The sequence below is a fragment of the Sceloporus undulatus genome, chromosome 4 (assembly GCF_019175285.1).
Source record: "Sceloporus undulatus isolate JIND9_A2432 ecotype Alabama chromosome 4, SceUnd_v1.1, whole genome shotgun sequence".
NCBI lineage: Eukaryota > Metazoa > Chordata > Lepidosauria > Squamata > Phrynosomatidae > Sceloporus > Sceloporus undulatus.
The window spans coordinates 144,140,258-144,152,428 of NC_056525.1; the positions used below are offsets into that span (position 1 = coordinate 144,140,258).

At 39.3% G+C, this 12,171-nt stretch overlaps 1 protein-coding gene across 1 annotated transcript in view; it reads right to left on the minus strand.

Annotated features, from left to right (window-relative positions):
- Positions 1 to 12,171, minus strand: part of CTNNAL1 (catenin alpha like 1) — a 75,974-nt gene that overhangs the window by 31,062 nt on the left and 32,741 nt on the right. Inside the window, exons 3-5 of the mRNA XM_042464390.1 lie at positions 5,925 to 6,130; positions 3,549 to 3,736; positions 2,490 to 2,609 (exon numbers count right to left, since the gene is read on the minus strand). Of these exons, the coding sequence (XP_042320324.1) occupies positions 2,490 to 2,609; positions 3,549 to 3,736; positions 5,925 to 6,130 (514 nt within the window). The remainder of the gene's footprint in view (positions 1 to 2,489; positions 2,610 to 3,548; positions 3,737 to 5,924; positions 6,131 to 12,171) is intronic.

Consider the following 12,171-nt stretch of genomic DNA (forward strand, 5'->3'; position numbering starts at 1 on the left):
TATTATTATTATTATTATTATTATTATTATTATTATTATTATTATTATTATGCTTTTCCCCTAAGGAATCAAAGGGGATTCCAACAGTATAAATAAACATCAAACAATTAAAAATTACATTTTAAAACCCCCAAGACTCTAGCCCTCTCCACAATCATAAAAACAGTGATAGACTCATAAAAAGAGAATAAACATCAAAGAATTTAAAACTATTCAATAGGAATAATATTAAAATTTCGGGCAGATTAGCGAAGAAACTAATCTTCCTCTAGTATCAAACAATTTTGGTATCAGTAGCCATAGAGGTGTCAATAGAGGGAGAGGCAAGTCTAATGGATCTAACCTAGTCGGAGAAGGCCTGCCGGAAGAGATCCATCTTAATAGCCTTTTTAAAGGCTTCCAAGGTGGTAATATGGTGGATCTCGTCCGGCAGGTCGTTCCAGAGCCTGGGAGAGACTGATGAGAAGGTCCTCTGGGTCACCGCTGAAAGTCTGGTCTTCTTAGGTTATAGCAGATTCTTCCCAGAGCACAGAAGTGTGCGAGGTGGACTGTATGGAAGTAGGTGCTCCCGCAAGTAGTCAGGACCCAAGTCATGTAGGGCTGTAAAGGTTAGAACCAACACCTTGTACCTTGCCTGGAAACTGATTGGCAGCCAGTGGAGAGATTTTAGTACCGTTGTAATATGGGCAGTTCTGGATGTGTCCATGACCAGCCTGGCTGCCATATTTTGTATCAAGTGAAGTTTCTGAAATTGGCACAAGGGTAGCCCCATGTAGAGCGCGTTGCAGAAGTCAAGTCGAGAGGTTACCAAAATAGTAGGTAGTTTGTACAAGGAACCCCCAGAGTGCTAAGAAAGCTGGTATGAAACTAAGTGGCAAAAAGAAGACCAGCCTTCTCCTTATGTCCCCATTCAATAACATGTTGGGTGAAGATAATGGGTGTAGCCATCCAACAAATCTGAGGTCAACAAGTCAGAAAAGGGTTGTATCCACACTGTAGAATTAAAGCAGTTTGACACCAGTTTAACTACCTTCACACTATCCTTCAGAATCCTGGGATATGTAGATTGGTGAGGCATCAGAACTCTCTGACAGAGCCCATAGCTCACTAAACTAGAAATCCGAGGATTCTGTAGGACAGAGTCATCACAGTTATAGTGGTGTCAGATTGCTTTAATTCTGCAATGTGGATAAACCCAATGCTTGTTTAGGCCAGGGGTAGGCAAAGTATAGCCCACACGCTACATGTGGTTCCTAAGGTTGTTTTTGTGGCCACCAGGAGGGGAAAATATTTATTTTGCAATAAAATCTTTTTTGCCCTCAAATGCCCTCTAGGGTTTGGGGGCATTTTCACCATGCTTTTGGCCCCTCTGAACCAATGTAGGCCCAGGGCATGACCTTTTTAAAAAAAAAAAGGGGGGGGGATATAAAGTGACCTCTCCTGGGCCTAAAATAGCCAGGAGAGGGGATTAAAAAATTATGACATGCCCAAAACCCCTGGAGGGCACTGGGAGAAAAAGCCAGTTTTTTAGCAGGAATGACAGGGTGCAGCCCTCTATGATATCCAGATAGATCTAGTCATTCACAGCTGTCTACCCCTGGTCTAGACTCCAAAAGAGAGATTTTACCAGTTCACTGCTTCCTTGTAATTTGCAACCCACGAAGATTCAATTGTTAGCAATCATGGAATTCAGAAAATGGAAATAAACCCACATAGGATTATGCAAAGTCTCAAGAAGCAGAGCACTAAAAATTTGACTCACCAAGACAGCCCAGAGATGAGTAGAACTATTTTTCATTTATCTTTGTTTCCTTAAATCTCGTCTCATTTTAGAACTTGCTCACAAACACTCTTCTGCATTACAAGGAAGCTGCATTCATAGCATCCAGAGTTCATCTCACATTAACAGTTACAAATAGAACCTCCACTACACTCCATCCCCTGTTTTACAACACTCAATAAATCTATATCTAGATATTATATATATGGATTAGCATAGGGCTGAGCTCCTGGAAACCTTGGAATTCCCAAAACCTACTCATATTTCCCTGCTGACTATTTCCCTGCAAAGATAGGCTACTAGAGAAATAATTTCTATATTGCTATATTAAGAGGTATCCTGTCTTTTTGATCATTTAACCAGAATGAAAATATCATATTCAATGGCAGTTGTTCTACATTAGACTCAGAGCTCTGAAAACATAACCTTTTAGAATAAAATGCCCAGAATCCCCAGGCCCATGATGATTTAGAGATTCTAAGGCTTGTACTCCAAAGCAGCGACTTTTTTCAGTTATTACAATATCAAATTGTTTGTGCAAAGGTTACAAATAGAAAGATATGAAACAGGAAGGGTACATTTTGAAGATAAAAAAATGCAGTTAGCTGTTTTTTCCAGACAAAAGCAAGACTGGAAAGAATACAATGTTTTTATTAATCTACTGCATTTTTTGAAGCACAGGATGAACAGAATTTTTCTGGATACTTACATTTTGTCGGTCTCCAGTTAAATGAGCAAATTCCACCATTTCATTTCCAAACTGACTGAATATTTGCACAAACTCTTGAAAACTGCTCACTTTTTCTAGCTGCTCCATGGTTAGAAGGACCTGCCATATAAAATGATAAAATCATCTGTAATAAATGTGTACTACTGCTGATCAAAACAACAAGGCTATCAAGATAAGTTCTACGTGTTTAGATGCAATTATATATTATACATTCAATGTCCATTTCACTCCTATTAAGTCTGTTTTTGTATTCTCACTATAGCACATTATAGTCGAATCCTATGTTTTATAGTACAGCACTGAAGTATAAAGGGGTTATCTAACATTGTTCCAGGAATGGCTAATCCAGCCAAAACTGAATAAAGGCTGAGTATCCCTTATCCAGATTTCCAAAATCTGAAGTACCCCCCAAAAACCATTCTTTTAAAAAAAACTACAACACAAGTAGCATACTATAGTGTATTTGCAAGGCTGGAAAGAGATGCAGTTGGAGAAAGATGCAAAGATCTGTGAAATGGTGGGAATCCATACCATTTCACAGATTCTCAGTCTCTCTTAAGCCTCATTATATCTCATTATGTATATGCAAATACAAGTATTCTAAAATTCAGAAACATCCAAAATATGGCATCCCAAGCATTTCAGATAATGGATGATCTACCAATTCTTTTGCATTGAATTTAGCAGGAAATTTAACATATTGTATTATTAATATTTATTTTTTTTTATTTCTCCTGGTATGGAGTCACAATTCAACTTACAATATAGGCTAAAACAAAGTACAGCTAAAAACCTAACAGTAAAAAAATTCTAAATTCATTCTGGAAGCAATCCTATTTTCATTAAAAAAAACACTAATTTAAAACAGTTTACCAGTTTCCACTGATATCAATGACAGCAACAAGAGTTTAAATTTAGCTATATGACACCCATAAAATGTAACCCTATTACAGCAACACAAAATTCTCATTCTCAATCACTCAGCTTCTTCACACAGATAAGAATGTATTGCCAAGTATTTATAAAAATGATGAATACCTTGTTTCTAGAATTTATAATTTGCTTAACAACTATTCTGTCAGCCAGTACCAGTACTTTAGTTACTGAGGAAAGGAGTAGTCTTGCAGCCTTTACCACGCCTGTTTTGTCTGTAAAAATAGTTATCTGGCCATCAGATTCTGGATGATCTAAGGCTGTTACATCTGTAAGCTGTGCAATGGTCTCCCCTACAAATAAAAGAAAATATAGCAGTTAAATCTACTTCAGAGTTGTTCCTAATACCATGGACAAAACTACCTTTTGGACTATAATTCCCAGAATCCCTCAGTCAACATGGCCACAGGTGTAATCCAAAAAGTAACTTTTCCAACCTCTGACAAATACTGAGAATTGGATGGTGACTTTATTCAGCCATGCAAAAAGGACAGGACAGACTTTACTATAAATTACAGTGGTTACAAGGATAGTGGTGCAGTTAGAAAATTTTAGATTCTGGATTTAATGGTATTTTAGACATTAGTTGTTTATTTGATTATTTATTTTAAAACACATTCAGCATTTATTCCTAGGTGCTCAATGTGGCTAACAATATAAATCATAAAAGCAGCAATTAAGAACATCATTACAATTTAAAACAAAATGATAATTATCTATTACTTCACTTTCTTTAAAATATGGCAGGTCAGTGGAACCGTGAACATCTGCCCCAAAGGGCACAATCAGACTCACAGGTTGGGAGCTTTTTTTTTCAAATGCTTCCCATGCAAACTAGCACAGAGATTACAAGCTAGATGTTTCCACAAGCTAACCCTGCTGACTAGCTAATTGGGACCATCTTGGTTGCTATGGTAGCTTTGGTCCCTTGCTTTGTTCGGTAGAGTCCTGCACTTTGTGTACAATCTGTTCCTGTAGTCCTGGATCTTGTCCAGTAATGTCATCCTGGAAAATAGTTCAGCTACATGTTTGTAACCCGCTGGCCTTGAGGTGCAGCACGATAGAACATCCTTCCTCTCCCTTAAACCGAGGGTTCTAGATTCAACCATATGGTACTTTTCCACGCTGCAATTTCTAGGTCAAAGGACTGCATTTGTAGACCTTTTGTTGCAAGTCTCCCAAATGTTTAACCCTGGGATTATTCAGACAATGAAAATAATCTAGGATGAATCCAAGTTGAATCTTCATAGTTCACATGCATCCCGAATGAATCCGATAGCTCTTTTTTGGGGAGGAGACTGCCAGAAAACTCACTTAACCTGGGATAATTGGCACCGGATGTTTTTCTGAGTTTTAAAAAAGATTTGAATTGTAGGCAGTATGAATAATCAATGCGAATAAACCCTGGATTAAACTCTGTATGCCCTGCTGCCTCTTTCCCCTCTGGTGATGGGACAGGAGGACTGTTCCTCTCTCATTCCCCCCTCCCACCACCATCTCTTGAATGCTAGCAGCTCCAGGGAGAAGTGGGAGATGTTGCTGCTGCCTTCACCTCGAGATGCCTGGCTGTGGATGGTTTCTCACAGAGGTCACCAGCAGCCTTGGGGGGGAAGCACAGGAGAGGCCAGCATGTGGGAGCAACAGAACACAGAGAGATGCGCAGAGATGCGGTTCCGATAAAAAAAAAACATGAACCAGAAACCCGGAATGCTTGAATATGATTATTTGCATCGTTGCGTGAAAAAAAGATGTCTGAATGACCTCACTATCATCTAGTGGAGAAAACAGCCCCTGACAATGTAGCACTTGAGCACCCTCAGTTTAGGTAACCAGACACCTAAACCTTTCTGCCTCTCCATAAGCTCCATTAAAAATTCTAAGGTAATGGAAGCCACAGGTAATGTGCCAAGGAGCCAACAGAACTGATTCCACTTTAAATAATCAGACCAGACATCCTTGAGAAGTGTGGTCATCTCCCAATTCATCTGTGTTAATGCTTCACTTTACTAACACTGTTTGCCAGTCAGCAGCTGGAGTTAAGTACAATTTCAGCAAAACAGAAGGCATTCTAGCTAGAGGAATTCCCTGTGGGAAGATACAGGCACTGTTCCAAACACTAAAAAGATTTAAATGGCAACCCTTTATTGCTGACAAAATCATTACTAAATGGCTGTAGCCACCAACTCCCAAACTGTCCCAAACAGCTAAAGGCAAGAAATAAAAGCAACAGATTCCATATGCATTTGGAAGCTAAGCAGGGTCATCCCTGGTTAGTACTTGGATAGGAGACTGTCAATGAATACCAGGTGCTGTAGGTTTTATTTTAGAGGAAAGAACTGGCAAAACCACCTCTGAGTATTTCTTGCCTAAGAAAACCCTATGAAACTCATAGGGTTGCAATAAGTAAAAAACAACAACATGTAGGCACCCCTCCACACACAGGAGAGGCAAGCAATTCATGTTATCCCTACATACACCTACCAGCTTGCTTTGCTTCAGTGCAGGCAACCTTCATTTCCTCTTTCAGCTCTTGGTTCTCATTAGCTATGGCTTCGCCCACCATAACAAATCTCCCAACAGCCAGATTAACAGCTTGACCCACTTGCTGGACTGCTCTCAAAGTCTTGTCTGACCGCTTTGGCTTATCTTTGTGGTTAATGAGAGTGGTTATCTGAAAAACAAAAGTACTTATGAGTTAAAACTATACAATAAACAGTGTTTTACCATGACATGTTTCAAAGGCCTTACTTGAAAGGGAAATGGTAACATTAAAACTATATTTGTCAAATGAAGTGATATCTTAGACTGGGGTGTGAATTGTGTGACCCTCCAGATAGAGTGCAGTTCTATGTACCACTAGGCAGCATGGCCAAAAGTAAGGAAAACTAGGAATTGTAGCTCAGCACTATCTGGATGGCCACACAATTCCCATCCTATGGTGCATCTACACTGTAGAAATAATGCAGTTTGACACCACTTTATCTACCATGGTTCCTTTCTACATAATCCTGAGATTTGTAGTTTTATGAGACACCAATTCTCTTTGGCAGAAAAGGCTAAAGACTTTGTAAAATTACAAATCCCTGGATTCCATAGAATGGAGCTACAGTGCTTAAAAGGGCGTCAAACTGCATTACATCTACAATGTATTTGCACCCCTTGTCTTTACTATCACACCAGAAAAAAAATATGACAAGCCTTTCAGGACTGTTTTATGTGCCACAGTAGATGAAGACTTCATCTACATGCTTTCCAACAAATAACTATCTATGTAACTAAGAAGTGGGTGTATATTCCATCCTCTGTATCACATCAATAATGTCATCTATGAAAGGTAGGCATGGGTGGACACAATATGCAGACATGAACCTAATTTCAAAAAAATCTCTGCAAATAACCAGTCTAAAAGTCTGGCAAGAGCTGGACAGGGAATGAGGGGGGAGAAAACAGAAAAGGAAGACCAGCCTACTTTTGGCACTGGATTTGCTCATCACCAGTTTTAGCAACAGTCACTAGCAGCTTGCAGCCCCTCACAGATTTCTCTCAAGCAGAGAACCCAGCCCCAACAGTAAAAGAGAGAGAGAAAGAGAGGGAGGGAGAGAAAGGGTCATCACACCAAGGCAGACATGTCACATGAAGGCTTAATTCACATTAGTCTTCTCCTGCTTCAAATCACTTACACACATGTGGGTCTCTGTGGACTTACTCACTTCATATTTTACCTTATGTGGATGGTGAAAAGGTAAATGGAAAGTTTTTGTGATGCATGAAGAGAATAAATGTGTAAATATAGCTGTTTTTCAAGAATTACAATTATATATATTTGATAACAAGAAGTACAGCAGTTAGAAAGCTTTATCCACTGAAAATCATACTTCAGATTTTAACAGCCTTACCTCATAGGATGTACTGTACTTGTGTAGCATCAACTTTGGAGAGACATGAGTCTCTTTCACACTACACAGTTTTAGCAATGTGATCCCACCTTAACTGTCATGGGTTACTTTGTTAACAGATAAGTAACTGGTGTTCCTGCACCAGGATACAATACAATGATAGGATCCCATATTAGGTTCATATGATCCATTACACTGACATTACCATTAGCCTCCCAAGTTCACAACGATTTCAGATTCATTAACATAGATTAGAATGGTGAAATAAGTTAGAGTAAGTTGGCTCCAATCAACTGCAACTGGTTACAGTAGTCATCTACCTGAAGACAGTATTTCTAGTTTGAAATGGAGTCACATTTTAATATTGTTAATAAAACAACTGCAGGCACACACTTTTATTGCCCCCTTAGTATATTTTCCATGTTTCAGGTGCCTAACTCTCATGATCTTGATGCAATGATGTTGAAAAAAAGACTGACAGACACCCTCTTCCTCCTCATTGACTGATGGGGGACAATCTAAATATTCAGCCCCCACCCCAAGTTGTTTTTTTAAATCTTTTTTTAAAATGGTCTTTATCTTGTTTTAACCTTGTTGAAAGCCACCTTGGGTCGCATGTTGGGAGAAAGGCAGGATTTACTTAAACAACCAGAAACAAACAAAGTGCAGAATGGGTTGGACAAGACAATGGTTTACCACCTTAGTAAAAGCTGTACACAAGGCCACACTCAGATTGTGGAATACCCTGTCAGAGACTTTGACTCTGTTGCTACTGTTTGCTAAGCTTCACTTTTCTTGCTCAGGGAAATGTTTATCTTGTAGGCAGCTTCTTTTTATGTGGTAGATTACATTCTTTAATGTTTTTATTTGCCCAGTCTATTTTAGTTTTAGGTGGCTGTTTTATTTCTTACATAGGGATTTTTGGCCTAAATCCAATAGGTAATCCCAACCAGAGTAGACAAATTGAGCTGTATGTATCTGTTGACCTACAATTCAGCAATGATTCAATGGGTATACTTTAGTTGGGGTTAGCAAATGGATTTAGGCCTTTGTCTTTAACTCCTGCCCAAGGTCTAAAAATCCCAACTGATATTGGAACCTAGACAGGGTCAGTCCTAGGCCTGGGACAGTTCACCCCCAAAGGGCGGGCTGACAGCAGCCTGTGTCCCTTTGGATGGACGCAGCAGCAGCCAAACTGCCAGGCGTCCCTCCGCCCCAAAAAGAACCCAGAAAAACTGGGTTCTTCTTGGGTCATCGGATGCACTTGTGATGTAAGCGACACGCAAAAACGTCTATATGTTGCACATCGCTTACGTCAAGATGGCGGAGCCTGTGAGGACAGGCCGCCACCATGCCGTGCTAGGGTTAGGAACCGTGCGGTTGGTGTGTGGTCCCTAGCCCTAGAATTGGCGGCGGCATGCCACTTCAAGACCATCTGTCCCGGGCCCTTGTTAGTACTTGGACAGGAAGCCACCATCAAATATCAAGTGCTATAGTTTCAGAGGAAGGAATTGGCAAAAACACCTCTAAATAATTTTTGCTCAAGAAAACCCTATGAAATTCATGGGGTCACCGCAGCTCAATAGGCAATGTGACGGCACATAAACACATAAACATATTAATTGTTGTACAATACTGTGGACAACACAAATGCATTCGGAAGCTGGGCCTATGTTTATCTTAAAAACTAACAAATAAATTACCATCACCATGCAACTTAAATGAACTATTCATCTCAAGATTTAAAAAACAACAGTAGATCGTGTTCAGACCAGTACTTGAGACTGCATGTTTTCTTGCGCATCCACTAAATTTCAAGTTAAGACATTTTCCTGGAACAGTGAGCAGTGAAAGCAATAAGGGTGTGTTTGCTTTCTACCAAACTACAAGTGAACAGACTTGCATCTATTTAGCACTGGGTCACTAGATTTGGTGTAATGATGATGGTCATCTACCTCTTTGTATTGAAATCACATTCTGTGCCCTGGCCCTTTCCCCAGTTCATGCATTTCAATTAGCCTCAAGCAACTAAGCTGTCTTGAAAGAATACCTGACTCTGGATCTCACCAGTTTCACAGATCTCACAATTTCCTCTTCCATTAAAAATGAAATAAAAAGAAAAAATATATTCAATAAGAAACAGGCAAATGTGCATTCTTAATTCATCTATTTAGTGATTTTTTTCTTTTCTATATTTTTTTCTCCTCATGCAAAGCAATGCATCCATTCAATTGCAGGACATGCTAAAGTTGTCCTGCTCAGCACTCCTATCTTCAACAGAAGCAGACAAGAGGGTGATATTCCCTCCACCGTTTCTTGCCTCTAGTAACTGACAATGACAGGATATGACCACTGAAAATGTAGTTTGTGTTTAAACTTTCACAACTGATGAAGCTATCCTCCACAAATTTATCTAGTCATCAAAAATCAATCTAAACCTGATGCCATTGGTATTTTACTACTACTACTACTACTATTATTGAATTTTTGCAATAAAACGTATAGCCTCTGTACCACAATGACAAAAAGGAATACAGAAAAACAACACTAATTTATAATATGGACCAAGGATGTGTATCTGATGAAAATTTATTCTGCAGCAGAATCAAGGTAATGGTTCTCAGCAAGAGCCAGTGAGTCTGTCTTGTCGATCTATCTGCAAAGTGGGAGGTTGGAGTTAATGAGAATGTTCATTTACATACCTACAAATCTATAGCGCTATATAAATAAAGCATAATAATAATAATAATAATAATAATAATAATACTGTATATACTCAACTATAAGTCAATCTCATGTATAAATCGAGGGCAGGTTTTGGGGTCAAAATTATGGATTTTGCCATGACCTGTGGATAAGTCAAAGGTAAAACTTGGAGGCTCTTTCAGTGTGTTCCTTGAGCAGTGTTTTAACTTTGCTTTCACTCTTGACTCCTTAGACAGCTGCGGCTAGTGCAGGTGGGAGAGGGTCTCTGTTAGTTTGTTTAACAGTAACTAATCACTCAGGACTCTTTCTGCTTGGCTCAAGAGAAAAAGAAAGTCTCTCTCTATGGGGAAATCTGAAAGATACTGACCTGTAAATAATTCGACCTGGGATTTGGGGGTCAATTTTTGGGTACAAATTTTTAGACTTAGAGATGAGTATATACGGTAGTCCCAAAAGATTATCCAATCATCCTGAAATGTATCAGTATTTTTTAATCAGCGTAACAGGTGTGAGATACCATCTATGGATGGTTTTTAGGGTATTTTCCTTTGCCACTGGTATTTCTTGTGGCAATATTATCCAATATTACCCAGGAATCATATTATGGGCATTTTTAGCATCTTTTTTCATTATAGTGATGTCTGACTAAACATGGGTACACCTGTTCCTTCTAAATGAATAAAGAGTTAATATCCCCTCAGACTAAGACTGCTTCTCTTTCCCAACTTCAAATATCCCTCACATATCTTTATCTCTTCTTAGTCCTTGTAACTGGTAGTTCCTGGTAGTAATATCATAGCAATATACCCCAGATCTGGAAAAAGGCAAAGATTGGGGTAAAGCAGACGGCACAAAAGATTTGCACCACCATACACCCCAGAATCACATCAGCCACAAATGCTCAGTCTTGATCTGGGCTGCCACTGAGGTCCTAAGCCAGGTGCCAAAAAGGAGCGGTATTTTATAGTTCCTTTTTGGGCCAGTTCTTCCCAGATGAAGTACACCCATGGCAGCTTCTGGTCGTATTCAGGGTGCACATCCTCTGAATGCCATGCCACCAACACGGCTGAATGGTGGCCCTTTTAGGCCCTCTGCTTGAGGCCATTCCTAGCTGTGCATTGCTATTTATTGTTGCTGTTAACTGTCTTTGAATTGACTTTGACCCACAGTAACTGTATGAATGAGAGACCGCTATGTCACCCTTTCCTCAACTGCCCTGCTTAGCTCTTGCAGATTCATGGCTGTCATTTCTTGGATTGAGTCTATCCATCTTGAATGCAGTCTTCCTCATTTCCTATTGCCCTCCTCTTTACCAAGCATTACAGTCCTTTTTAGTGAATCCTATCTTCTCACGATATGGCCAAAATATAATAACTTCAGATTAGTCATCTTTGCTTCCAGGGAAAGTTTGGACCTGATCTGCTCTGGGACCCATTCATTGGTCTTTTATTCTGAGAACTCTTCTCCAGCATCATATCTCAAATGAATTGATTTTTTTCCTTTCAGCTTTTTTCACTGTCCAACTCTCACAATCATACACAGAAATGGGAAATATGATGGCATGGACAATCCTAATATTAGTACTTAATGATACATATATTTGCACTTCAAGATGTTGTCTAGTTTGTTCATAACTGCCCTTCCAAGTCCTAATTTTCTTCTGATTTCTTGACTGCACTCTGCTCTGATTGATGATTGAGCCCAAATATGGAAAACCTTGAACTAGTTCAACCTCTTCATTGTCTGCTTTAAAATTATGTAGATTGTCTGTGGTCGTAATTTTTATTTTCTTAATGTTCAGCTGTAAACCTGCCTTTGTGCTTTCTGCCTTGACTTCTTCAATAATCTTTCCATATCTCTGATAATTTCTGCTAGTATTATGGTGTCATCTGCATATCTTAGATTGTTGTTTCTTCTTCCAGTTTTCACGCCTCCCTCCTCTGAGCCCAGTCATGCTTTTTGTATAATGTCTTCAGCATATCGTGAACCTCATTCCTTCCAACATAGTGAACCTCATTCCTCCCAATATGTGCATTAAATGTACATGTGCAGTTGTGTAAACTACGTCTGAGGCATCCAACCAAAGATTCTAAAGAGCAAGCAAATACCACTGACTTCAGACTGAA